At 40.4% G+C, this 27856-nt stretch overlaps 4 protein-coding genes and 1 long non-coding RNA gene across 6 annotated transcripts; 2 read left to right on the top strand and 3 right to left on the bottom strand.

The window, feature by feature from the left end:
• The first annotated feature begins 275 nt into the window (after positions 1 to 275).
• On the top strand, positions 276 to 2935 carry LOC104453992. Of its 2 annotated transcripts, none has more exons than XM_010068670.3 (3): positions 276 to 477; positions 1167 to 1681; positions 2313 to 2935. In XM_010068670.3, the coding sequence occupies exons 2-3, from the start codon at positions 1199 to 1201 to the stop codon at positions 2721 to 2723; spliced, it is 894 nt and encodes a 297-aa protein (XP_010066972.2). In that variant the 5' UTR covers positions 276 to 477; positions 1167 to 1198; the 3' UTR covers positions 2724 to 2935. The 2 variants fall into 2 exon arrangements, with proteins under 2 accessions (XP_010066972.2, XP_010066971.2); XM_010068669.3 differs by having other exon boundaries at positions 277 to 477; positions 1164 to 1681.
• A 71-nt stretch (positions 2936 to 3006) lies between these two features.
• LOC120295748 lies at positions 3007 to 4279 on the bottom strand. Its single transcript, XR_005553101.1, has 3 exons — positions 4031 to 4279; positions 3664 to 3939; positions 3007 to 3572 (listed from the first exon to the last, which is right to left on the bottom strand). It is a non-coding gene; the product is annotated as an uncharacterized LOC120295748 (long non-coding RNA).
• Positions 4280 to 4512: 233 nt separating this feature from the next.
• LOC104453996 (pentatricopeptide repeat-containing protein At5g55840) lies at positions 4513 to 8728 on the bottom strand. Its single transcript, XM_010068674.3, is given in 5 exon segments — positions 4513 to 4571; positions 4678 to 5389; positions 5392 to 8010; positions 8095 to 8347; positions 8510 to 8728. Coding segments are annotated over 3 exon segments (3405 nt in total). The 5' UTR covers positions 8264 to 8347; positions 8510 to 8728; the 3' UTR covers positions 4513 to 4571; positions 4678 to 4772.
• Positions 8729 to 10607: 1879 nt separating this feature from the next.
• Positions 10608 to 14871, top strand: LOC104453995 (transcription initiation factor TFIID subunit 15). Its single transcript, XM_010068672.3, is given in 9 exon segments — positions 10608 to 10832; positions 11118 to 11290; positions 11486 to 11522; positions 11525 to 11813; positions 11929 to 12123; positions 12862 to 12945; positions 13611 to 13692; positions 13772 to 13898; positions 14359 to 14871. Coding segments are annotated over 8 exon segments (1164 nt in total). The 5' UTR covers positions 10608 to 10832; positions 11118 to 11167; the 3' UTR covers positions 14586 to 14871.
• Positions 14872 to 15730: 859 nt separating this feature from the next.
• LOC104453997 (pre-mRNA-processing protein 40C) lies at positions 15731 to 27480 on the bottom strand. The gene is given in 17 exon segments (XM_010068676.2): positions 15731 to 16567; positions 17244 to 17366; positions 18173 to 18319; positions 19081 to 19224; positions 19835 to 19958; positions 21333 to 21439; positions 21525 to 21665; positions 21946 to 22029; positions 22879 to 23349; positions 23684 to 23762; positions 24407 to 24444; positions 25181 to 25335; positions 25452 to 25605; positions 25608 to 26090; positions 26495 to 26641; positions 26723 to 27125; positions 27254 to 27480. Coding segments are annotated over 16 exon segments (2952 nt in total). The 5' UTR covers positions 26960 to 27125; positions 27254 to 27480; the 3' UTR covers positions 15731 to 16249.
• Between the last annotated feature and the right edge of the window lie 376 nt (positions 27481 to 27856).

The raw sequence follows: 27856 nt of genomic DNA on the forward strand, positions 1-27856 counted from the left end.
AGAATGAAATTGTCCACAAGATATGAAGAGAATGTATATATGCGTGTTCAAGGAAAGAAAAATATTCCAAGATTGAATTTCATCTGCTAACGCTTTTCATAGAATAGAAAATATTAATTTTTTTCAATAATTAAATTATACAAGAGAGATGATAGAGTTACCATTTTAAGGATTTGCCGTTGATTTAACCTTTGTAAAATAACCAATATTTTGAGAAAGTTGAAAAAGAATTGTCATCGCTTAAAAATAGGGAAATGTAGAATAGATAATACTTCGTTAATTCTTCCTCGTATAATCGAACCTCGGCAATTCCGAAATATGACGCGATTGTTTTCGAAAAATCCCATGTTTACCGATACCCCTCGCTTCGTCACCGGCGCGCTCGTCCATCCCTGTTTAAATCTCTCTCCTTAGCCTTTTTGGATTCGGCGATTCGATGGTTGACCCTCTTGCAGTTTCCGGGTGATCGATTGCTGGGTGAGTCCGAATTCTCCATTCGGCTTCAAATAATGTTGATTCCATTCGTTCTTTGATTTCTTGAATCTCTTGAGTTGATGGGATCGGTGTTATGGTTAGCCGCGAAGGGAAAAACGTGTCCTTTTGCTTTTCTTCTTCCTCTTTTCGTTTCAATTCAAGGCAATCAGCTGTATCGTCGGTGAGCTTCACTTGCCGTGATCAGGCGGATACATGCACGCGGGATAGCGGTAGAGCTAAAGCAATTTCCGGATTGCATCGTGATTATGTGAACAGAGGGCAGTTTCTAAGAAGCCATGAAATCCTTTGAATTGCTTCAAGAAAATGTCTGAGATTTGCTTTGGAGATATCTCCCAGATGCCTGCGTGTTCGAGATGTTTTTTTAGTGACTTGAGACGACCAAGTCCAACTCGCTTCCTCTTGTAGAGGGTGCGGCACATTGTCTTTTCTAACCGGAATTTTTGGGCAGCTTTGGAAATTAATTCTGCCCAATTCGCTGCTGTGAATAATAAATTTGTCGGGTTTCTGGAAATGTCGCTTTCCTGCAACTTTGCATCGCAACTGCTGGTTTTCCATAGGGTTTTAGTTGCTGTGCCGTGGCATTTTAAACTGAAATGCGTCTTTCTTGCTCAAAGATAGTTCAAAATTGGGTTAAGCATAAGTTTGAGATGTCCTTTTATTCTTGATAGGAGTCTTGTGAGAATTATCCCGGTGAAGAGTAAAGATGGCTGGAGCTGCTCCGAATGCAGGGACTACAAGGCGGTTGCCGAGGTGGATGGTGGCGCCACCTGCGAAGGATCAAGCAAGGGGGTCTAGTTGTAGGGACAGTAGCACTGATCAAACAAACGAAGGGGTTTCACCTCAACGGACTAATTCAAAGAGTTTGACAACACAGCCGAAAAGGGCATCCTCGCTTCAGGAAAAGTATTCTTCGAAAGTCAGTGGATTTGGTATTGTGGAATGCGGTAGGAAGAGAAGGAAAAGAAAGGCGAGCGAACAAGAAGACGGTTCTGATGTCAGTACACATGAAATTGTTGAGGATAAAAAGGAGCGCAGAAGGGGAAGGAGGAAAGCTCAAGATTCAGTTTTTAAAAAAAGAAGGAAAACAAAGAGTCTTGTTGCTGAAGGTGATGAGGAACATGCTACTGTTGCTAGTGATGACGATGTTGAACTTAGTGTTGAAGATCTCGTGAGCATTGCTGAAGAGGTAATTTTCTTCATTTCTTCCCCGAGGATTACTCTTCTTTGCCCATGGTCTAGGATATTTTACAGTGTAGGAAGTTGCTAAACAAGTGAATTGGTCATGCTTCTTCTTTCCATTCTATTATTGCAAGGAATTGCATTCCAGACTGTCATATGTGCAGAATATAGGCTGCAGAATCAAGCATATTTTCTTGCAAAGGAGTCATTCAAGGACCTATACTTTTTTGTATGTCTGAATGCATAAAGAAAAATTGAGAGCATATCAGAAGATGAGACGCTTCTTCAGTGTTGTGCCTAATTAGCTCTGCATCTTCGGTTAGTTCAATAATGTCAGTTCTTTAGGGTCTTTATCCATGGGTCCTGGGCCTCTCGCAATCCTTTTAATGTTGGCTTTTCAAGTGATGTCTCCTTAACAAGTGAGGGCACAAACTCAAATTTAAATTCGTTGTAGTTCTCCTCATCTTTAGGGTCCACCAAAACATCTTCATCACCCTCGCAAGACCCATGAATCTTAGCCTCTCTCACTGCATTCCAACAGCATAAACTGCAATTCAATAAGAAACAGAAGAATTCTAAACATCATGTAATTGAATGAATGAAATTTGGAAGGTTAATGAGTGGATGCCTTTTTGCAGATCATTGCATCAAATAAGGATGTTGAGCAGCAAAGACAACACGTTGGAAGATTGGAGACACCAATGAGAGCCAATGTTCAACAATATTCTCTTGATGCCGGTGCTACTCATAATGAAATTCTCGATGATGCAAAGCACACTAAGAACGATTCAACTGGAGTTCACACCGATGAAGAGACTGTTGTTAGTATCAAGAGAACAGGTGATCCTGCTCAGGATATGCTAGATCTCTTTCTGGGTCCCTGGCTGAGGAAGCCCGTAGAGGAAGAGAAAATGAGTCAATTAGTTGCAGATGAAGTGATTTTGATGCAGGATCAAAAGAAGCAAAGCCATAGCGTTGTTTCTGAAGAAGCTGCATCCCCATTGAAAAAGAAGAGCAGTCTCAAGGACAAAGTGGCAATGTTCTTCTAATGAGTTCTGAAGCTTCAGTTAAGTATTGGATTTTGTAAATCTAACCCCTCCGCTCTGGGGTTGCAAAGATCTCATGTGTACAGTAATTTGTATCCCATGTTCAAGTATATATAGTGCTTTTGCAGAAAATGTATATATACTAGCATTGTGGGCTCCGGACACGGAATGAAAGCATTACACAAGAATGTAATTGAGTATTTTACATCTTTAAAGAACGTGACGGTAGATTTTTGCGAGAAGCACCACTTTGAGTAAACAATATAGTCTGGCATGTCACTGGAAAATTACGTCAACTGAAAAGAATTACAATGGATGATGGAGTGACCCATTTTAGTTATAAGATATGATAGCTGGAAGAACAATTTATGGAATCATACAGCTTGTTTACTGTGTGTGTCAACAATTGAGGAAGATAACAACAAAAATGACACTGTAGTAGGCAAACACTTGAGCCTTTATCAGGGAGCGAAGGGGTGATCATGTTTTTGTCACTTTCAAAGAATTAAGCAATGCTTAATCCCTGCGATCTCATTATCAATGGAAAAACTTGGCTGCACGAGCATTCCCCCAGTCCTGTACACAATCAGCTCCTCTCACTTGCAGAGTGCCCTCCCATTGCCGTCAGCACAAGTAGTGAAGAAGACGATGGAACGTGCACCGATGAACAAAATTGCACACATGCATGCATAATCGCCATCCACTCTGCTCATGGGCTATAGCTCCAGCCAAAGTGTCGTAAGAAAAACCAACTTTAATGTCCAGCCTGGGGTGCCCTAACTCCAACTGCCCAAAGGAGAAGCTTCATTCTTTGTGCTAACAGCATTGGCATGCGATGCATGTTTGGTCCGTCTGCAATTGCAAAAGCAATATCCCATTAGATCCCTGTCCTTGAACCAACAACACGTAAAAAACTACTTGAATGACTCGTTTATCAACCAACCTTGGAAAAGAATAATGTCATACTGAAGTTGCCAACAACTCCGAGGCTGTTCCTTCTATATTTGTTTAGAGTAGGAGAAGAGAAAGAATTTATATGAATGACACATGGATGCATAATCGCTGTCCCACATGCTCATAGGTTATTTCTCTGGTCAAGGCATCGTAACAATAATCCACTTCAAAGTCTTCCTTGGCGTCACCCAGACTCCAACCGCCCAAAGTAGAAGCTTCATTCTTTGTGCTAGCATCATTGGCACGTGACACATGTTTGCCTGGTCTGCAATTGCAAAACCAATATACTGTTGGATTCCTGTCCTTGTACCAACTATATGTTAAAAAATACTTGAAAGAATTGTATATCAACCAACCTTTGAAACGAAGAATATCATACTGAAGTCGCCAACTTTCCAAGGCTGTTCCTTTTGTATTTGTCTAGAGTAGGTGAAGAGAAAGAATCGATGTGACTTGAGTGATTTGGTCATTGAATGGGCTGCAGATGCAGAATCCTCAGTCATATGTACCCTAGGGGTTCCACAATTCCCAGACAGAGAAATTGGAGAGAGAGATGTATCTGATGTAGTTCCTTCATCAAATCGGCTATGGTCATGGCAAGACATAAGCTGAAACGAAAATACTTAGCATCTTCAGCATTAGAGTGACAAGATTTGCATTCAACATACATGCAATTCACCAGAACAGTGATCCCATCAACACTGGTCAATAATTTTCTTGTCACAAAGAGAACAGGAGTGCAAGATACTAAATTTAAGTAGTCGGAATTTGAGAAAAACATGGTCGAAACCTGGTGTGGTGGGAAACCAAATATCGAGATAAAAAAAATGAAATTAGCTACCTGCCGTGCCAAGTTGAATGGCGTTTTGTGATAGCCGCTGGAGCACAATCTTCTCTCTGAAGTTAGTGAGGTAGTAAGCATAAACAAACAAGTAAGATTCAAGCCATCATCTGCAGGAAGTAAACATGAGACATGTCTTACATAACTGGAAAAGAAACTTACTTGTACTCTACAACGAAGCCATGCTTCCCCAAGAACAGCTTAAATAAATTTGCCCCATGTTAACAACATCAGGTCAAATTATCTTCAATTAGGTATCATTTCCTGCTTCGACAACTCATATATTTAATCTTTCTCACGGCAGTCACCAATTCCTCTCGCCAATTGTTAGCATTTCTGTCCCAAGATGAAAACCCCCTTGTTTTTAAATCAACCAAAAGTGTTTCAGCATTAACTGCACTACCCTTGGTAGAAATGGCATTTATTAGACTAGTGTATGTCGTACAGTTTGGTAGGAGACCCTGATTTTTCATCTCCTCATATAACTCGACTGCAGAAATCACATCACCACCAGCACAGAGGCCTTTAATAAGAACATTGTAGGTGACAACATCCAGCTTTATGCCAGAGTGTTCCATGATACTCCTTAACTTCAAGGCCCCTTCAATATCGAAATTTTCACATGACATATGCATCAGAGTAGTGAAGGTAGCAGGAGTAGGGATGAGACGCATCCCAATCATGTGATGAAGGACTAGCTTTGCTTCCTCAAACTTCCCACAGCGCGCAAGTCCTCTAACTATTGCACTTTCGGCAACATCAGGAGTAACAACACCAAGTTCCTTCATCTCATCCTTTAACTTGAATGCTGCTCGTACATTCCCTGCTTTACACATGCCACTAACTAGACGTATATATTGCTTGTAAGAAGGAAAATACCCCTTTTCAGCATTTCATGCATCATAGTGCAGGAAGCATTAAAATCTGACTTCTTGTGCAGACCATTGACAATGGATCGGTACGTATCAAGGTCATCATACCCAAGAATAATCATCACATCAAACATATCAAGTGCCAATCCCATCTGACCACGTTCACAGCACTTGCTTATAAGCATATTGAACGTAAGTCGATCAGGTATGATGCCCTCGACTATCATCTTTTTCAAAACTTTAATTCCAATTTCCAGAAGACCTGACTTGCAAAGACCAAGAATCAGAGAATGCCATGTCCATTTGTCAGGCTTAAAACCTTTATTGGTGATTAATTTGTGTATTCTAAGGCACATCCCCAGTTCCCTTTTCTTTGAGTACCCATGCAAGAGAATATTGTAAGTGGCCAAATTTGGAGATAGATTGTTTCTCCTCATCATTGAAACACAATCAATTGCCTCCCCCATTTTTCCCATCCTTGAATATCCATCTAACATTACATTGAAAACAATTGTGTCAAGGTGGAAACCACTTTTTAACATCTCTTCATAGTAATAGGAAGCCATTTTTCCTTGCCCTTCCTTGAAAAGAGCATCAATCAGGCACGTATACAAAACCATGTATGGGAGAGAAATTCCCAATCTAACAGCTGACTGAAGTAGAATAATGGCAGCAACTATCCTGCCCTTCCTGCAAAAACCAGCAATAAGACTTGAATATGTGTGATCGTCAGGCAGCACACCATTCTTCACCATTCCATGATAAAGAGCCAATGCTTCCTGAAGATTTCCACCTTCACACAACTCTTGTATCAATGAGTTGTAGACTAGAGTATCTGCAGAAGATGGTATAAGTCCAACTTTAATAAGAAGTTTCTTCGCTTCTTCCGCATGTCCTGCTTTGCACAGTCCTTTGAGGAGACTTGCATAAGTAAAAGGGCTCGGAGGATATCCTGATTTGATCATTTCATCACAAAATGAAAACGCTTTCATCCAATGACCCTTTGTTGCATGTCCATTGATCAGACAATCGAAAGACACAGAATCAGGATCTAGACCGATGTGTCGCATATGCTGCATGAAGCACTCTGCCTCTTCCATTTTTCCACTTCTGCAAAGAGAAGCAATTAGGGTAGCACATGTTAAATGGTCTGCTTCGTAGCCACAACAGTTCATTACTGCATACAGTCTCAATCCCTCGATGACATTTCCTTGTTTGCAAAAGTAGTGTATAAGTGTTTGAAAAATGACACTATTTGGTAGAATCTTTGATCTATACATCTTAGAGATGATCTCCTTTGCAATCTTTATTTTCCCAACCCGGCATAATCCACTCACGAGCGCTGAATACGTAAGTAAATCAGGGATTAAACCATCTCTTAGCATCTCCTCAAACAATTCAATAGCTTCAGCAAGCAATCCTTTCCTGCAAAATCCATCAATCAACATAGTATATGGAATCTGATCAACAATAATACCATTCCTTCTCATCTGACCAAGACAACTCTTTGCCATACTGAATTGTGTGTGCTTGGATAAACCATTCAAAAGAGCCCCATAACAAGTTTCATTAGGTGTCAACCCTTCTTTTTCCATCTTCATCAGAACATTCATTGCTTCTTGAAATTTTTCTTCTTGGCAAAGCCCATCAATCAAAGCAGTGTAAGTAATACAATTAGGAGAAAGATTAGAACTGGACATTTCATCCAGAATACGAGTAGCAATTGCGGTCTTCCCCTCCCTGACAAACCCATGGATAAGAGTATTGTAAGTGACAGCATTAGGGTCTATCAACATCTTCCTCATCTTTTTCAATAGTAAATAGCCCTTTGAACTCATATTTTTCCTACACAAACCATCGATAAGTATGTTAAATGTGAAGACATCTGCTTTAATACCCTTGCCATCCATATATTCAATAAGCTGAAGAGCCATTCTATGCATTCCCTTTTTGCAATACCAATTGAGGAGAGTGTTGTAAGTAACAATGGTAGGGTGACAACCACTTTCTTCCATCTTTCTCAATAGCAAACCGGCTTTCTTTAGCTTGCCCTCTGCACACAGCTCATTGATCAAGATATTGAAAGTTGCAACATCAGGACGAATTCCATTCTCAAGCATATCACTGAAGAATGACCATACTGAACCAGCTGCTTGGTCCTTTGCCATTGCAGCCAAGACCTTATTGCAAGTACCAACTGAAGGCTTAAATCCCCTACAAATAATCAAATAGAAGATCTGCAGAGCATCTCCAATCTTTCCCTCTCCAAGATAAACCCTCATGAGAATGTCAAAAACTGAAGGATTAGAGTTACAAAGAGGATACGTGTCCATTAAGGTAATAAATACCGAGCGTGGACCCTGACCCATCTGCATTAACTGTCTCAAAATCGATTTTGCAGAGTCATGCATCCTAGCTCTGACAAGTATATGAGCCGTTACAGACAAAATATGAGTGAGGTGGCCAAACTTGAGGCCAGGTTGTTTCATGACCCAGTTGAGGAACCTCAGAGCCAGCCTCCCATGAACCGGTCTCAGCGCAGCCACCCTATATCCCATGTAGTTCAACGATTCCCAGCGGTCTATAGTTAGAAAAGTGTATATACTCCCCTCCATATCTCTCCCTGATATTTCAATTTCCAGTGAGAAAACAATTAGTCACAAACCCCGAGTCCATGCACAAAATGACAGCAGACCAGTGAACTCACCGAAAGCCGATATTTTGCTCAGGTCCCTGTTCTTGCCATTGTGAGCCCATCTCCTTGGTATACATCCAGAGACCTCCGGGAAAGGACGTGCTCTGAACGTCGCTCCATTAGCGAGTGACCCGGAGAACCTTTTGGCAGTTGAACAGCGCAGGCTCAGAGGCGGTAGCATCGGTAAGCTAGAACCGGAGCACGAGCACTACCATCTTCGGACAAGGTTCTATATTGACGCCAGCAACGGACTAGCACGGCTATCCTGCAATACACAAAAACGACCGCTTAGCGCGAAACCCAAAAGGGAAAAGCACCCGGAAGGCTCATTGAGGCATTTCGTCAAACACGCGGTGGGAATTCCAGACCTGCGGGAGGCACCAACTACAACACAGGAGAGAGAGAGAGAGGGAGAGAGCTAGCTCACTCTGTTCCAGGATGCAGCATAGGAGGTGAAAGCTTTGTTCTTGCTCTGTTTCGTTAGGATTGATGTTGAATCGATTTTTGGTTTGGTCCAGGCATCAGCACAGATCGACTCGTTTTGAGTTCACAAGATGATGGTAGATAATTTGTGCTCCTACACAAGATACGACCATTTGTAAAGATTGCATCTTTATAATTTCCGCAATAAGTATTTTCGATGGGTAAAATGGATGAAACATTCTAAACTATTTCAAAATTATAAATGGACATTAAAATGGAAATTGAGCTTCAGATGAAATTACTTGGCCCTTATATTAAATTTCAAATTGAGTCATAAATTAGAAGGTGGCTGAATTGTTTAGTTCAATAGATGAAGATTATTTAAGTATTCCTAAGTTTTGTCAATTTGGTATTTTAAGAGCACAAGAATTCCGGTGAGAATGGGTGGTACTTGGACCCGTCAACCAATGTCCGGTAGGGGTGAGCAACGGTCTAGGGTCAACTTTGGACCGATTTTGGACCGGCCCAATTCTGTTGATCCCGATCCGGTTCCCAAAGAGATTGAGTCGGTTCTTGGTCTTGGAATTCTGACCAAGACTCTGTGCGGATCGATCCAACCCGAAGCAACCCTAACTATATATTTATATTTATTTATATATATATATAATTTTTTTATATAGAGAAATCTTAAAATAAACGGCGTCAATAATATTAAACAGTTCTTTAGTGAGGAGTTCAAGTAATTTTACATTATTATTTAAGAACTTAGGTTTTTAATGTTTTTTATAGAGTCAATAGTCATAATTTTCGAATGAGAAAAATATTTTTGTTAGGAGTCCTCACGACGTCCAAAAAGGCACATTATGGCATCATTCTCTAATATTCGTTTTCTTCTGTCTTATTTGTTCTCTTAATTTTCGATTTTCAAAAATGGAAAGAAACAATTTTTCCACTTCGCCACTCTACACTCGCCTTGCTTATTTTAGGTCACCCGTGTCGCTTGCCGCTCGATACTCGCTTGGCTTGTTGCTCCTCGCTCGACATTCGATGCTCATTATATTCAATGCTCACCCCACTTGACCCTCATCACTTGCCTTTTTTAGATAACCTTACTCATCATCGAACTCATTAAGTCGGTACGATCTCCGGTTACCATTTTAAGAAGTACAAATAATGAAATAAAAAATTATTAGTTGGTCCTAGGTTGACCTTGAAACTAGATCGAACCCATTGGGTTAATCTGATCATCAACAACTTTTTTAAAAAGTACAAAAAATGAAATAAAAAATTATTGATTGATTTTCGGTTGATCATGGAACCGGACTGAACCCATTGGGTCGGTTCAATCCTTAGTCTCAAGCTCAATAAGATTGGTTCTCGGTCCAAAAAATTAAGAATCGACATTTTGTAGGTTAGTCCTATGGTTAAGGGGTGGACCGGTCCCAATGTGAACCATGCACTCACCCCTAATGTCTAGTGCAACATTCCTCAATCCATTCGAACTTAAGAACCTCGTTTAGTTGTTTAATTCGGGCTCAACTTGAAATCCAATAAAAACTCTGTAAATATATTCATCCCCTCATTCTCGATTTTGTGACTATATTTCATGCTCACATCTTATCTTTATTCTTCTTTTTTTTTGAAAGAGAGTGATCAATAATAGTCAATTTTGCCATGTATCAAATATAACGTACTACATTCTTGTTGCCATTGTAAATATATATAGTCTCGTTAGTAATTTGTGACTATAATTTATGCTCAAATCTTATCCTTTATTTTTTTTATTTTTTTTCCTTTCTTTTTCCTTAAAAAGGAGTACTACCATCGTATCTTAGATATAACGTACAATATTATCACATGCCATTATTATTAAGTTTGACGAAATCATAACATGTTGTACGATTGATTTCCAACATCATTGCAAATCATGATAATCAATCGATACTATAATGTACCTTAGAATTTCCAAAAGACCAATATGAGGAGAGATTTTACGAAGTCTCAAAAAACCAAAAACAGAGGGGAGACAAATGAAAATAAAATGGACTATGTTGCAAAATTCCTGTACTTAGCCAAAATGGAGAAGAGAGGTGTTTTTGAGTTTTAGAACATAAGCAGAGGGGAGAGGAGAGCTCAGATATCTAGAGAGAGAGAGAGAGAGAGAGAGAGAGAGGCTGGAGCTCCGTCGCTTAAACCTCGTACCTCGAATCGCACTGTCCGGACCGCATTCCGTACGCATCTCTCCTCCCTCCTCTTCCCTTCCCTTCCCTTCCCTTCTTCCGATTGTCTGTGGCTTCTCGGCCGTCCGGAGCTCGCCGCGAGTGGAGGTTAGGGTTTGCGTCGCTTCCCGTCGGCGAAAAATCCTCTCTTTCGAATTCGCCCGATTGACGCCATTTTCGTTGCTTGCCGTCGTTGTCTGAAATCGGGCCGAGGCCAATTCTAGATGGGCTCGTTCTGTTTCTCGAGCGCGGCTCCGAATTGCGCGTTGGGACGAGTGAATTTCAGCTGCTTCTGGGTGAATGCCGGAGGAGGGGGTTCCGCATGTTGATTTAGGTGGGATTTATCCGATCTGTTTGATTGAGCGCGGTTGTTCTCTCGGTATTTTTTGTCAGGTCTGGGGTCTCGCGCTGTTCAATCTGCTTGGGAGAGAGTCCGGGGCGCGATGACGGGTACCTATCTAGGGAAGGGCGCTCCTTCGAACGGGACTGTCTATGTGTGTAATTTGCCGGAGGGAACCGATGAGAACATGCTGGCTGAACACTTTGGAACTATTGGGTTGCTTAAGGTATGGATGGAGGCTTATGGGCTACTTTATCGTCTGAATGTGAATTCAAGTTGTCTTTCGTTCGGTGGCTAGAATTTACTGTAAATTTTAGGGTTTGTACCCGTAGTATAATTAATGGAAAAGATAGCTCTTTTATGTTTTGTTTTATCTCCGATGTTCATTTTCCTGTTTGCCTTTGTGCCCCATGCTTCGTAGAAAGACAAGTGTACGGGTCGTCCAAAGATTTGGCTCTACAGGACAAAGAGACGAATGAACCTAAGGGAGATGCTACTGTTACATATGAGGATCCTCATGCCGCATCCGCTGCTGTTGAGTGGTTCAACAACAAGGACTTCCATGGAAGTATCATCGAAGTTCAAATGGCAGATACTAAAAGCAAAGATGGCAATGATGCTGGTAATTTTGTTGACACGGAGGACATCGCCAAGGATGCAAATGATGATGTGGGAGCGGGTAGAGGTCGGGGAGATGTTCCTGGGAAGGCATGGAAACAAGAGGGAGATTGGTTGTGCCCGAATACAAGGTCTGTGATGTGACATTGGTGAGCAACCCTTGCTTTTTGAACCGTTTTGCTGTTTCTTTTATGGGTATGATCAGGTTGGAATGGAAAAGCTCCTAATATTTCGTTCTGCTAGCAGCTGTTCCAATGTAAATTTTGCATTTCGTGGTGTCTGCAACCGATGTGGAAGTGCACGGCCTGCTGGTGCCTCAGGTGGTGCTTCACGGGGTGCAGGTCGTGGAAAAGGGCGCGGTGGCAATGATTCCCCGGGCACTGGTCGTCCAGTTGGTGCTCCCACTGGACTTTTTGGTCCAAATGATTGGTCCTGTCCAATGTAAGATCACATCATATGCGTAAGTTTCCACTTAATTTCAGTTCTTATATTTAGTGAGCTTTTTTATATCTGCCATAGGACATAAGCTTTGTCTTGCAGCTTAGTCCTATGCTTGAACTCTTTTCTCATACTAACCAGAAAAGTTTCACTGAGTGACAGACTAGGTGGAAAGAGAGAATGAATCCGGTGGTTAGTAGTACTTTTGGGTTGATAGGGAGGAAGCTGGAAAAGTTATTGGGTTTGCCCTGCCATATTAGTATAGCTTGGTCGCTTTGAGCTTTTTAAAGTTAACTATTGGCAGGATTTCTAATGGCAATCAATCACGTGTAACATTGGAGTATAACATGGCTTTTACTGGAACTGGATGTCTGTGATCAGTTGTGGATATGATAGTTGAAATTTTCCTTTTTCCAAATAATTTCATGCTAAAATAAACATAGATAATATTTCTCTTTATTTCATTTGCAAATAATTGAAATAGTATGTGGTGAAGCTGACAGCCAGCCTCTTCATCCGTTCATTTGTCTCATTATGCCTTTGCCGAAATGTGCTCTTAGAGTCCTACAGTAATACGTGGAACAATTTAAATTGGTACATACTGATTTTTGTTTTCAGATCTAATGAGCTGATATAGTAGGTGCTGCATTTTATTTCAAATCTGGTATATTAAAATAACTTTTTTAATACACTATGCAGTGGCATGTGCCTCACTATATTTCTCCTTCTTTCTTTTTCCAGGTGTGGCAATATAAACTGGGCAAAGCGTACAAAATGCAACATTTGTAACACCAATAAACCTGGTCATAATGAGGGCGGTGTAAGGTACCTGAGAGTGATCTTTTGGATTTGTGAAACTATCTATAATTCTACTTATAGATTAGGTATTTGAAGCCAAAGCATTCATATAAGGGCTATAATATTTCCTGAGTGATCCTTTGTGCATTCTAGAGAGCTGCTTGTGCAATGATAGATGCCCTTTTGTTTAAATAAATGTTTAAGAGCTTTTAGGAACAAGGAGTTTTCTTGTGCTGCCATTTGGTTGAATGTGTACACGTATATTGGAGTGCTTACCATGTGTATACATTACATGAACTGGGACTAATTAGCATGATGATTAACTGTCGCAGAATATGAGAGAGCACAACAGAGAGAATGTGTTAAATTTTCTGTCCCAATCATATGTTTTGGAAAAGAAATGTCAAAATTTTCGTCTTTTTAACAAAATTCTTGGAAGATTAATTATCCGGATGGCTTTTGATAGGAAAAAAAGAAACTGCACTTCCAATATTAGACCTATGAACACCATTGGATAGATAGACCATTCTTTTAATCTTGGCTTTTGTTGTCAAGTCTCCCTTTCTCCCTCCCTCTCTGGGTGATGAAAGTGCATCAAAGCACTTGTAGAATTTGAAACTTGGAAAATCATTCTTGTGGTTTCTAATAGTATTGCTTTCACATTGCCGTTGTTTTTTGGTATTTATATATAGAGGTGGACGTGGGGGAGGTTACAAGGAACTTGATGAAGAGGAACTCGAGGAAACAAAGCGAAGGCGGAAGGAGGCTGAAGAGGTGATACTCATTTCAAGTCTCTTTAGTAGAAATTGCCTTGAACAGTGCTGAAAAAGGACTCTGTTTAAATTAATATCAGGATGATGGTGAGATGTATGATGAGTTTGGCAATCTCAAGAAGAAGTTTCGTGCTAAAACACAACAAGCTGAAGCTGCACGAGGGATTCCCGGTGCTGGGCGTGCGGGATGGGAGGTCGAAGAGCTAGGTGATTCTTCACTTGAATGGTCCTTAACTTTAGGAATGCCTGATGTGCATCTGTTCTGCTGATTTCTTTAAAAGAATACCTTATATGCATGTTGCAGGTAGATCAAGACTCCCTGTAACCAAATGAACTACCCTTCTTTTCTTTTAATTGTTCGCTGGTCATATTCGTTCTTTCTTGTAACTGATTTATATGTTCCCCATCATGGTTCCAGTTTCTTCTTGTCCTTCCCTTTAACACTTTCCTTTGTTTGTTCGGCCTTCATATTTAAATTGAATCTTTTGCAGGGGAGCTTTAGCAGCCTATTGTCTTTTGTAATCACCACATAGCTCCCTGAAATGTTGAGATGCTAGGTTAATTGATGAGGATCAAATCATTAAACATGAAGTCCCCTGTTTATTTGTAATTTGGGCATATTCTCTCTTTTCTTCTTTAAAGTTAAATGTGAAATGTTATGTTGCAGGTGTGGCTGATAGAGATAGACGAGAAAGGAGCAGAGATAGAGGAAGGGAATGGGATGATCGGGACAGTGGCAAGAACAGAGAACGTGATCATCATAGGGACAGACCGCGTAGCCGTAGCAGAGACAGGGATCGAGGAAGAGATAGAGACTATGATCCCTACGATAGAGAGAGAGAATATGGGCGGGACAGGGATCGCGACAGGGATCGAGGCAGATACCGCTACTGAGTGCAGAAGTGACAGTTTCCCGGCATTTTTTTATGCTAGAGCATTAGTTGCTTGACTGAGTCTCATTTCAAACTCCAGAACCTAAATTTAGCTGGATCGCCGTTTTTGCCTTTCCTCTTTAATTTAATTTCCAAAGGGTCATTTTATAGGAAGATGCGACTTTTAACTCCACCACTAGGGAGGAATTCTGTTCGCAAACTATTCTACAATTCGTTCTTCTCCAATTCAGGTATTCACTTGTTCGGTTATGTCATGAAACTTAGGTCGCTTGGTTTTGGACGGCAAACTGCCTTCTTTATCTCAAATTCTTTGCAAAGTCCTTGAGCATAGCATGTTTGCCGTTGCTGTCGATCCCTCAATCTTCATTCATCTTGCGATGCACAACTTCGCGATCGGCGCTTTGTTGCCTTGGTGCTTTGATGTTTGCGAATCACGTATCCGATCACCTGACCCAACAAAGAAACTCGGGCTTCATGTTTTGGCAACTTATGCAGGGGAGAGTAAATGGAAGGAAATTGCAATTTCTCTCATTTGTTTGGATTTGCAATAAATATTCATAGAACGGAAATGAAAATGAAGTAAAATAAGTTTAGCATGATCTGCACTTTGTGGGTTAAACCACTTGTTGCCGCACTTTTTGGAAAAGAAATGACTAACTATATATATACCGATATTGACTTTACATTGCGAAAAGGTTTCTATTATGCACAAATGTTGAATTTTTGGCTTTGCCCCCCAAAGAGTATATTGTTTGGAAACTAATTTTTGTGTATGTTTTGCAAAGCTATTTCAAAGTAAAAAGAAAATTGAAAAAAGAAAAGGGAGGAGGAGATGCAGCTGGTGATCGTGGGGGTGCAGCTAGTGTGGTTGGGAGGCAGTGGCGGGGAGCAGCGACCAGCGCCGACCTTTCCAACTCTCGAGGCAGGGAAGAAGAACCGAACGGGAAGAAGATAGCGGGAAGAAGAATGAACAGTGACTCTCGGGCATTTTGGAAATGCCAAAGCTGAAAGCAGCCCTACCCCAGCACGCCAGCTGCGTACCATTAACAGTACCATTAACAGTAGAAAAAAGTATGGATCTTTCTCGTGGCCCGACTCGAGTGGCGCATGCATTTAGCGACAAGGAACCAACTGGAATCCAGAGCAGAAAAAATTCACTTTGAAAATTGCACAATTGCTTATTCATACACAGATGAAGAAGATTTGTCGGGTCATACAACTTTAGAACTACAATGCCTACTCTGTCCCCCAAAGCTCGTTTCCATAATTCGATGATATGTGATGCTAAAGAAAGAACAATATAAAGCTCTCGTTCTTGACTCGCTAATCTATTTTTAACCCAAATAGCCTACTAATAAACACTAGGGGTCAAAACACCTAAAAGCGGGGTGTTGACTAATCCCAGTAATAGTTAGATTATAAGCTATAAGCTAAGGGGAGAGGGAACCCCAATGTGTACAAAAATTAGGAGGTTCACTCTACAATGTCAATGGAAAATGTCGTTAAAGCACAGTTGATCTCTCACCGTAAGGAAGCTATCTCCAATCATGAGCTCTCCTCGATCCATTTGGTAACCCGCCAGAATTAGCAGCACTCTGACCTTCTGCGTCCATGTTTTTCTCCTCGTCATTCCACGACTTCTGCTTTCAATGCAGAAAAGAGAAGCTATCTCTGATCATGAGCTCTCCTCGATCCAGTTGGTATCCTGCCAGCATTAGCAGCACTTCGACCTTTGGTGTCCACGTTTTTCTCTTCTCTGTCATCATCACCTGACTTCTGCTTTCGCTGCAGCTCCTCCACATACCGTCGCCACAATGCTTCTCTCTCTTTTCTTGGCATCTTGTTGTACCTTGGGTCGGGCTTTAGAAGCCGCTTAGCTGTTGACCACGAGTTAACCATTGTTTTCCCATCTTCCATTTCCCGTGAAGCTGCCTCCAAAGTAATAACTTCTGAGAGGAGAGCTCTGAACTCATTCGAACATCGCTGTGATAAAAACAAAGTTGCCGAAGGAAATGAAAATCAGCTCATGCATATCAAGTATCAAAGGACTTCCTGGTCAAATAACTGCAGTTTGACCGAGAAACATTTCTAGTGGCTGGACCTAACAATGGCAGCCTCAATGTCGACCAACTCCAAATCGTAAACCCAAGGGAGTTCAGCAATTTGGTTTTAGTGTGTAAACAAGCTAGAACATAAAAAAATTTCCCCCCCTCAATTGTTAAAAATCTCCATAACTAACCATCTAATTGCACCTGCCTTTATTCACAAGTTCTTTCCATTTTTGTTTCGGGTAGGTAATATTTCTGCCCCTCAGGTCATTAGTTTTTGTCACCTCTTGATAAGTACTGGATATACTTCTAGCAGACTCCAATGATGCATATGAGATTTCTGAACAATCATTGACAGACAAAGCCAATACATTTCCGCCGGAAGCTATCATGGTTCTCAAACGAATCATATCTGCATCAAGTCTGACTTTCAAGTTCAGAACCCTGCCCCTGGATCAGGAAGTTGGACTTGGGGTATGGTGGCTACCATAGGGCCACAACGTAGGGTAGGTGAAAAGATGCATCACGTTGTTAGCCATTGCAGGATATAGGATGGAGGGTCAAACTTAATTGCTACTAAAAAATTATACAAAAGAGAATTGCAAAATTACCTCGTGCAGAAGCTTGCTGTGCTCCCTGAAGAGTTTCTCTGTGTCAGCTGCATCCAAATCAGGATTACTCGCACGTCCTTGAGGATCTTTGTCAAGTTTAACTTTTGACTCTGTCCAGGAAGCCTATTTACATGATCAGAACACGACAGAAGTTAATAACAAATCACAAATTTATGTAGTTTTCCTAGACGCAGCTACGTCTTAATCCTAATAGGAAGAGTGAGATGCGTAATACCTCTTGTTAATAACAAGCAAACAGGAAGAAAGAGGCACAAATCCCAGATGACAGTTGTTCTAGGTAGCAGCCATCATGCAACTATGCAAGATTGCCATTTATACATATGGAAAGGCCAAGGAGTTCGGTTAAAGAGTTGAAGTTCACTGCATTAAGTAGAATTACATCCACAGACTAAGCAAATAAGTTAGGACTGAATTATACTTGTGCAATTCCTCAAAGGAAAAGATGCTATTTTGCTCATACATCAGTATGCGTAATCATTGATCATATTGTTAAATGTTAAGTGGGAGGCCACGCACACAAATATGGCAGATCAAATAACTAAGACTTTCTCAGCAAAGATGCATCAAGTCCTAGGCTAATACAACAAAAATTAAGCGGACGTCTGATATTAACAGAGCTTTCATCCATTCATGGTTAAAGTTCCAACCAACCAAGCACACATGAAGGTCTAAAGCAATTCCTCCTTAATAACTAAAAGGAATGGCTGAAGTATTAAAGTGTTCACAGCCACAGGTTCAGGCCCCACATTTGTCAACCCCATTATACCCACAGAAACGTGTCATCAATTTCTCTTAAGAAAAAGAAAGGCCTTATCTCATTTCAAGTTGATTTTCTCAACGCTTATGATGTGTAGATGGCCATGACATCCAGTCATCACTATTGAAGGGAACTAATAGTAATTACCAACCTGAGGGTCCTTGATTGTTTCAACAAGCAATGCTTGAAAAGATGCAATTGCCTCTTTCCTGCGTATTTTCACTCGTACCCTCTCCATTTCTTGTTCTTCTCTTTCCTTCCGTTTTCGCAATTCTCTTTCCCTTTCCTTCAGCTTCTCCTGCAAAGAATAGACCAAAAAGCTTAAACCTTGATGTACATTATTTGAGGCACCAATGTCTCAAGCAAACATGAGAATACAAGCATGCACACAATTCAGGAGAGAGAGCTGTTAAAAGACCATTAACAACTAAGTTTTCTCCCTACAAGAATTCCCACATTGCAATCTCTTTTTGACATGTAAAATAAATTGAATTAGAGGAGCACCAAGGAGTTGCCACCCTGTGTATAAAACAAGCAAAAACGATAGGCTCAAATACATGACCTTTATTCTATTATGTTAACAAGCATTTCTAAGAAGAAGAAGAAGAAGCAACTACAATGATTATCAATCATTTGCAGATCAACCACAAAGGGGAGAGTAGCCTAGTGGTTTCTTTTTTGTTTGATCCCTCTTTAGTTACAATGTACTGAAATAGGACTTCATCACTTTTTCTACCTTACAAATATCACATTCTCTGAGCATTTACACTATCAACTGCCATTCCTATTTTGGTAAAGTCTATTTTCCAGGATTTTAGCCTTGGTTAGAAATTCACAATGGTCGATGATATAAGTGTAACCGGTAGTCCATAATGCTAAATGTTATCAGAATGTAGGAAATCAATCAGAAAATCCCCTGCATTCTTTAAAAAGAAAAGTGAACATCTAGCAATGCAAGATTTAGAGAGTATATCCTGAAAAAAAGAAAAAGAAAAAAAATTGCATTGAGAGAGAGAGAGACAGAAAGAGGTCCTTCTAAAATAACATAAGAATATATACCTGCTCTTCCCTCTTAGCTTTTGCCTCCTTTTCTTCTCTGTCTTCCACAGCCTTCAATTCAGCTATATACTCATTGAACAAGGCCTCCCTGTCTTCATGCTTCACTGACTTGTATCTTGGGTCATCCCTGAGACTATCCTTTACCTTCAACAAGAAAGAAAAGTACATACAAATTTTAATTTTATGCATAAATTTAAGAAGCTGCAAGATTAATAGTTATGTACCCACATCATTACACCAACTACTGCATGCTTCTTGACATTTTACAAACCATGAAGAGACGCTCATTGATTATGCAGCTACATTATTACCTCGGGTATTGTCCAGTTCTAACTTCAGCTAAGAAGAAAAAAAGTAAAAATAAATAAATAATAAAATTAAAAATAAATGCAATCAGCCCGCTGAATAATTTCCTTTTTTTTTTTTTTTTTTTTTTTCAGAATAGTGAAGAAATGAATATAATGCAAGGACAAAGCATTTTCAGAAATCAAACAGAGCTTAGTCAAAGGCCACCCAGAAAAGAGAAGGATCATGTGATGTGGATTATTGTTAGTAGCAAGGTGCATAATTCACGCAGGATGGGCATCTTTATTCTTTACATATTTGTTCCAGCCCCATAAAAAACGTGAAGAAAAAATAACATGCGTGTAGCCACTGATAACTCTGCAGGTCATTTATCTCAAGTCTGCAAATCTAAGTAAGTTCAGGGAAGAATCTTCAACTGGAAAGATGTAAAGTTAAGTGTTGCCTCTACCCTGGACCAACGGGAATTGACAGTTATATCTCCTCTATCTCGAAGCAAGGATTTAAAACTAGAAGTGGCAGCAGCACGCATTGCTTGAGCCCTTTCTTCAGCAGCCTTTTTTAAAGGGAGGACCCTACAAGTCAAGCAGAAACTTTTTGCAATCAGATATCATATATACGAGACAAAAAATAAGGAACATTTATTTTGCAAACGAGAAAGCTTGGAGGGCTAAAGAACACACCAAAGGAATCTGAGAATCTGGTCACTAGCCTAGTACTTGCTGACTCATTTGGCTTTCAATGGTTATCATAAAAGTGACTTGCTCTCTAAAAAACAGTACAACATGAAGCATAAGAATAACTGTCAAAGGAAATTATATGTTAATCCAATATCTCACAGTCTCAATATTAAAAACTATAACACCATAATCTCTCAAACATCTGAACAGACAAAACTGGCAACTTTTGCACAAATTTATTAGCAGCCGTCATTAACTTAGTTTTGTTACAAGAATGATAAAGCATTCTTTGACTACAATGATGGACACAATTATAAAGAAGAGAAAAGAAAAAATGTAATAAACCTTATGAGAGAATGCTCTAACTGTACAATTTGTACCTTTGCTCTTATGAGTATCCATAGCCCAAAAGTGCCTTAATGACCACAACCAGATGTATTTGACAACTGACTGATACCAACAAGCTACGTTTTCAGACTCGGGACACAAGCATTCTTTAGGAATAGAAGTTTTCCTCCAGACCAACTTATCAAGAAGAGACCGAAAAAAACGAAAACAGCTACCGGTGAACAAAATATCAAGTTAATAAAACAGTGCAGAGAAGGAAAAGACCTTAACAAAGACCAAATGGTTTTCTACTTCCAGGCTCGTTCTATTCTCCATTCATTTGGCTTTGCCAATAAATTGACTTCTAAAATTGATGAACATGGGACCGCTAAAGTAGCTACTTATTCATGAAAGAGGCATCTTCCAGAGTGAAATATCTAGACAAGAAACTGTAGCCTGAACAAGTTATCAGTAACCATCTTAAATTTCTCTAAATGAGCATAAATGATTAAAAATGATAACTGCTTCTGATTGGCCCTATATTCTCTACATGTTCAGTGTGTTGAAGATGAAATATCTCACTGAATTGTGCTATGTGACAGACTGAACTGGCACATCCCTTGGAATACGGTTATTGACTTAACTATAAATTGTTTGGAGTTGTTCGGGCAAGATCATAAATAATCATGCAGACCAGACAATACATCAACTGTACATTTTTGAACGCTCAATCAGAAAATTTGCCACTAAGCAACTTCTACCTGCAGTAAGTTAATTTTGCAGTATCATCAATGACACAAGGCCAATCTTTTAACTGAATCGATGACCATGACATAAGTAGATGGTTCATAAGAAGATAAATGGAGATCGAGTGACCAGCATCCAAAAAAATAGTGACTTGCAAAGAAAAGCATATTCTCCGTTGATGAGAACCTAAGGTACCTTTCATTCAATAAATTCTCTCGATCTTTCCGATCCAAGGCCTCAAACCGTGGATCATTGCCCCATTTCTTTCTAAAAGTGTAATAGTCAGTTGTGTGATCAATATCCTGCACGATAAAAATGTTAAGCAGTTAACACAACCCACAGAACCAAAATGATGAATAACCCACCGTTTGAAGGTATATATGGAACCTGTGATGCCTCCTCCAGTAGCTGTTTAAATCGCTCTATAGCAGCCTTCTGTGCTGCACGCTTTTCCTTGCGCTCCTCCTCAGCACGTGTCTTCACATAGTGTTCGAATAATGATCTTCTAGCAGAGTAACTCGGTATAGCCTGCAACATGAATTCCATCAACAATTAAAGTGAGAAATGAATGAGTGAGTGCAATGATGAGCTTTTCAAAAGATAAAGAGATAAATATGCCAATAAACATTGAGCATGCCATATTGCCAGTTGATGTGCCAGAGCATAAACACAACATGATGGCTAATAATTATGTGCATAAAAGCCCAAGTAGGATACTTACTCTTCTAAATAATTATAATTGCTGTAATTCGGTCATAAAAAACCCCTAGATTTTACTTGGAAATTAATCATAATCATGACAACAAACCTTAAAACGTTGATCAAATACAATCTTTGGAAGTTCCTTCTCCCACTTTGAGAATGGAGCTACACCTCGTTCCTTAAGCATCTCCTGCAATTGGCAAGCCCAAATTAATATCTCTTATAGGCATGTTTAGATTACTTCATAAGGGAGGAAATCGTGCACTTCGTGCAAGAAAGCAAGCAAGCAAGCAGTGAAACTGCAAGAGTTTTACGTGGCTTCTGCCTTTTATTGCAAATCAACATTGGTCATTAAAAGCTTAAGCCAAGCAAAAGCCTGAAGCCAGCTTCCTTCCCATCATCCATGCTTCAGAATAAAATTCCAAGTCACCATTAGAATACAAAATGCAGTATTAAAGACTCTTAGTTTCATTAAGAAACATGTTAGTGACAAATTTGTCTAAGATCTGATAGATGTCAGTTGTACACGATATTGTTTGGGGTAGCACCCCAATGCTATCTTCCCATAAATAGGTGTCATGCGTGACATAAAAGATCACAGTACATGATCTTAAAGATAATGCACATTAAAGTTGGTCTATCCTCCTTCCGGATCAAACTAAACGATGCTCATCTAAATCAAACAATCAATGAAAAAAGTCCAAATTATGTAGCCCTTATGCTTCTACAATACAAAGATTTGGAAAGCAGTTTCCTACCACTCAAGATGCTAACTTTTGATTGAATTGGGCCGGAACATCCTATTCTTCTTGAATACCCTGATTGAGCACTAAACAATTTCCTGCCGCTACCATATAGTATTCATCTCTACTTAGTGATAAATACATCCATGCTTTTTTATTTTTTTTATTTTGATCTCTCAAAGAATTCATGAAATGGGCTTTCTAGAGACATGAATTCGAGTCCCTGTTGTGAATATGAATACCAAAAGTATTGGAAAGTCCTACTCATTAATCCAAAGGACTAGCAGCAAATATACCTTAAATTGCCGAATACGTTCCTCCTTCGTTGGTCCACTGTCTGCATCCTCCGAATCAGAAGAAGAATCAGACATATTACCATCTCTGTTATCTTTTACTTTGTCTTTGCTGCCATCGCTTTGGAGGACTTTGCTTGTTCCCTCTGCTGATTTTGACCCATTGAGTTCTGATGTTGCTGCTCCAGATGCAGCTGGAACTGGCAGAGAATTACCAGGAGTTCCAGATTCTTGTAACTTCTTCTTAATCAAATCCAGCGCTGAAGATGAGGAAGGGCCCAGTACACTAGAAGTCCTAAGGGCTGTGGCCTCACGGCCACCTGTGTTAATAGCAGGAGCACTCAAACTAATAGGAGCAGATCCTTTATCATTTGGATTAGCACTTGACACTGATATCAAATTTTCTTTTGATGAGTTGTCATCCTGCTTCTTCTTCAATTCGCCAACCTCAATTGGGATTTGCCAACTGCTTAACTGATAAAGCAAACATAAAACTGATCAAAAACTTAAAACAAAATCACAAATTCAACAGCCAATGCTAACAAGGACATCAAGATGAGAAGCGACCATAAATTTCTACAATCACAATAAGCCATTTCAATACACATCCAGAGATGACTAACCATATGTAAACCAGCAAACAATCTAATTCAAGAAACCCTGCAGGAAGAAAAACCACAGCCTCTAGTACCAAACACATTGCACAGTATAAAGACCAATCCTATTTGGACATACCATTGACAGGATAAACTTTCAGCGAATTCCAAAATGCATTGGAAGAAATGGAAGAGAACTTAAATATAATTACCTTGGTTTTGTGATTGTAATAATATTTCCTTCCATCATTCATGGTAACAATCTCCCAATCTGTGCCAGCCAATTTCTCCCTAAATGCAATTAAAAAATGATAGCAAGTTCATCAAAAGAGCCAAATCAGAGACAGTTGCTTCCCCTACTCAACTGAACTATACTCCTACTCTCTATTAGTGTGTCCCATGTCCACAACTACAGCCCTACTCAACCGAATTATAGGCAATGATGGCTGGATAACAATAGGAAAGTATCCAGATAATGCCAAAATCTCTCGCAACATTAATAACCTTCTGTCAATCATTAACAGTACACAACTAATGCCCGCCTTGTTTGAAACAATACACACGCCATTTAAGTTGATGAGTCTGACATCCTTAATGCAGCCAAGAAACTCAATCTGGAGCACATTCCTGACTCTAAACAATTTTGAGCTTTTAACAGCTCAACTGACAGGAAAATATTCAACATACACTACATTCATGAGGCATTTGGCAGTAAATCTTCATTGAGGAAAAATACCCTCTGAGAAGCAGATTATACTTAATTGCCATTACTAGACGATGTCAAATGACAGCAAGATATATGTTACAACTTAAGAAACTGTTAACACATTGTATAAAAGGCTAAATTAACGATTTTTTTCTAAAAGAAAACTCATGGTTTCTATAGAAAAGAGGATATCAGTGAAACAAAAGCCTTTCTAGCACATAAAACTTACGTTGCTATTGGAGCGGCTTTCGAGGCAACATTATCAAGCTGCATTCACAATACAAGGAAGAAAGTTAAAATAACAACAAGTGAAAAGGTTTAAAAGGGAGCAATGTTGAAATCAAAACCAGATCACAAGATGAAACCCAAATTAGATTGAAGATTTGGTAAAGTGGCTTAAACCAAGTAAAATCAAAATCAGACCAAACCAAATAGTGAGATAATGGGTAAATCAAGTGAAATGGGACATGCAAATGGATGAAAGATCCTGCATATGACCACTAGTAACAATGTCAAGTTGAAAGGTGTTGTCTCAAGAAAAGTAGAAAGAAAAAGATCAATATTATCTATTGACACATCTTGTAACAGTTCAAGTAGAATTATACTATTTAAAGTTTAATGTACACTTGTCAACACAAAATAATACCTCCACCATCTCCGATTCGTTATCATGATCTCTGTGGTGAGAGAGATATGACAAGTCTGATACAATTAATGTGCATCAATGTGCAATGCAATATATATTTTGAAACTATCCATGTCAGGATATTCTCATGAAGGAGAGGACATAACCAGACAACTATGATTTGAAACATAAAGTTCAGTAGTTTCATATTTGAGCTTCCAAATTTACTTAATGTGGTAGTGGTTCACATAAAGGCAGAGATGTAGGTGCTTATCAAGACATACTGCATTTACCTTGAAAATCTGTAAATACATTATATCTGAAGTGCAATAATATATTAAACTCACAGAGAAATAAAAATATGCAAATGGTGACTACCTCCCCCTTAAAGCAAGCAGGTTTTTCGTAAGTAGACTCTCCAGTCAAAGCATTATAATAGTAAACCACTCCAGAATCCGCTTTGTGGGCAGTCCAAGTGTCCAATTGTTCATTTGCTGCAGCTTCATTCTTCCCATTAACATGCTTGCTAGTATCTGTAGAAAGAAAATGTGTAATGTTGATGCAGCTGTTCTTCGTATTGCAAAAACCATCTCTAGCATTATGCTTTTGTCAACAATCTTTGCAACAAGGAGTAGATTCTAGGACTCACCGTCTGCAAGAGGCTGTACTTCTGTTTGCATAGCTGAATTGCCAGCCACCTGCTGGCCAGGCACAGAGGATGACAACATCCCCCCCGCAGATCCTGAAGGAGTAACACCAGGAGGTTGAGGGTCTGGTGATGGCATAGATGAAATTGGCATGCCATGTGCTGGAAAAGGAAAGGGGCAGGCAGTACAGCATGATATGGCACAAACGGGGGCCGAGCCATGCCACTCATCTGTGGAGGTTGTAACCAGAGTGCCTGAGGATTTGCAGGCATAGTAGGTATAGATGGATAGCCAGAATATACTTGCGACTGAACTCCTGGATTGGTGGCTACAGGGCCACCGACAATATTGGGTCTCAGGGAAGAGGCAGAAGGGTCAGATGTGAGGGATGGAATCACAGGATTGGATGATACTGGTAAAGGCAGGGTTAATCCTGGTGGACCAGGTAAACCAGATGTTCCTGGTAATCCAGTAGAAAGAGAAAATGGCCTCAAAGATGATGTCCATGCAGTTGCAGCACTGATGTTAGACACCACATCCTTTTGAGGTGGCTGACCAGGCAACCAATCTAGCTGAGAAGTAGTTGAAGCAGATGGCGAGACACCAGCATCTGGTGCAACATTTCCTGAAGTATTCTGCATCTAGTTTTAAGGTTATATGCTCAGGTCAGATGCACACTAATATATCCCAATTGGAAAATCAAGGATAGACCTCTTACACAAGACTCGAGAAGCACACAACTTGGCATATTCTAAAGTCGAATCTAATCTTTGTCCCGAAGAAATACCATCTTATCTCAAGATCAAATAAAATTTCTGGGCTGCCAACCCTCCTTCAAAAGGTAAATCCTTTTGTGTATCATCATAAACACAGGGCTTCCTCGGCATTTGCACAGTGTCTATAGGTTGTGTGCTCTATGCTTTCTATCTTTTCCCTCAAGAGTCAAATTAATTATATAAGTTGATAAAAGCCAACCGTGCCTTTCTAAACGGTCTAATATGCAAGGAAAACTTGTTGATACTGGAGATAATAAAAGGACCCTTACAGTGCTAGCTTGCTGCACATTTTTGCCATGAATGCCCACAGCATTTTGGGAAACATTATATGAAAAGGAGGGGCCGGTAGGAGGAGATATCCCAGGAACTGGAGGTTGGACAACGGAGGAAAAGTTTGATGGATTCATGTTCATAACCTGCAGCGAATAAACAAAAATAAATACGCACTGACAAACACAGCAGGAGAGGAACACTCCATAAAGAGACAACGTCCATGCCTGATTAGGAGCAGCAGGTGCGGCGCTCGCGTTGGAAAGCACTGTATAGGAGAAGGAAGGCGCCGGAACCACAAAGCCCGGCGCATTGGCAAATTTCGCTTGGGCGGGTTCGGGCTTCGAATCGCCCACGCAACCGCTCGCATCCGCTGACGCGGGAGCCGTGGCTGCCGGCGAAGGAGCGCTCGCGGACACTGCGGCGGGTTCCACTTCCTGCTGCAACCACGCCGGGGTGGCCATCGACCGAACACCGAACAACACAAAATCCCCGAGCCGCTAACGGAAAAAGACCCGATTCGCGCCTACTTCGAGCTTCAATGCGGAGTTCCCACTGTTCCCCAAAAGCGCAATCGAGGAATCAGAGAGAAATGCCGCGTCGAGCATCCACCATGTCAGGTCCCTTCCGCTGCGATTCAGCATCGATCAGACCGTGATTCCAGAGAAAACGAAGAGCAAAACACGGAGGCCAGGAACAGAGAAAGAGTAGAGGAAGCTCGACAGAAGGCGACAGCTGAAGTTTGTGCTTTGACGAACCTGGTTCCGTCAATCGCGGATTCAAGAAGCCCGCCGTCCGCCGCCGTCCGCCGCTCGTCCGCCCGGCGTGCGTACGTCTCGAGCGACAGAACCCTAACGCACGCGCGGACAAGAACGATAAACCCAGGATCGCGGAAAGACGATGGCGAAACGAGGGCGCGGCCCGTTTCGGCTTTGTTTCGGTCGGAGCGGGGAGGGATGGCTATTGCTTCCTGCGCGGTTATAACCCGACCCGACCTAAACGGGTCGTGCACCCGTTCGTCTGAGCTCTTCATTTAAATAAAACCGGACGGGAAAATCGGCCCCGGTTTGCCTGCAGTCGTTGATTTTTCTATTAGTGACTTTTTACTAAAAGGGCTAATAATAAGTTTATCTTACTGGCCAAAGCCGGTGGCTACTCGCTAGGTGATAACTTTTGAGCGCACATTTCCATATACCGGATAGAATAACTTAATTTTGTTAAGTCGTTATGTTCGGACGGCCGATATGCCATTAGTATATCAAGTAATTAAAAGCATAATTTTAATGAGTTAATTATAAAATTCGTCAAATTTAGTACCATGGCAACAATTTAGTCTAAGAATTGAGTACCTTCTTCGTAAA

This window comes from Eucalyptus grandis, chromosome 7 (genome assembly GCF_016545825.1).
Source record: "Eucalyptus grandis isolate ANBG69807.140 chromosome 7, ASM1654582v1, whole genome shotgun sequence".
Taxonomy (NCBI): domain Eukaryota; kingdom Viridiplantae; phylum Streptophyta; class Magnoliopsida; order Myrtales; family Myrtaceae; genus Eucalyptus; species Eucalyptus grandis.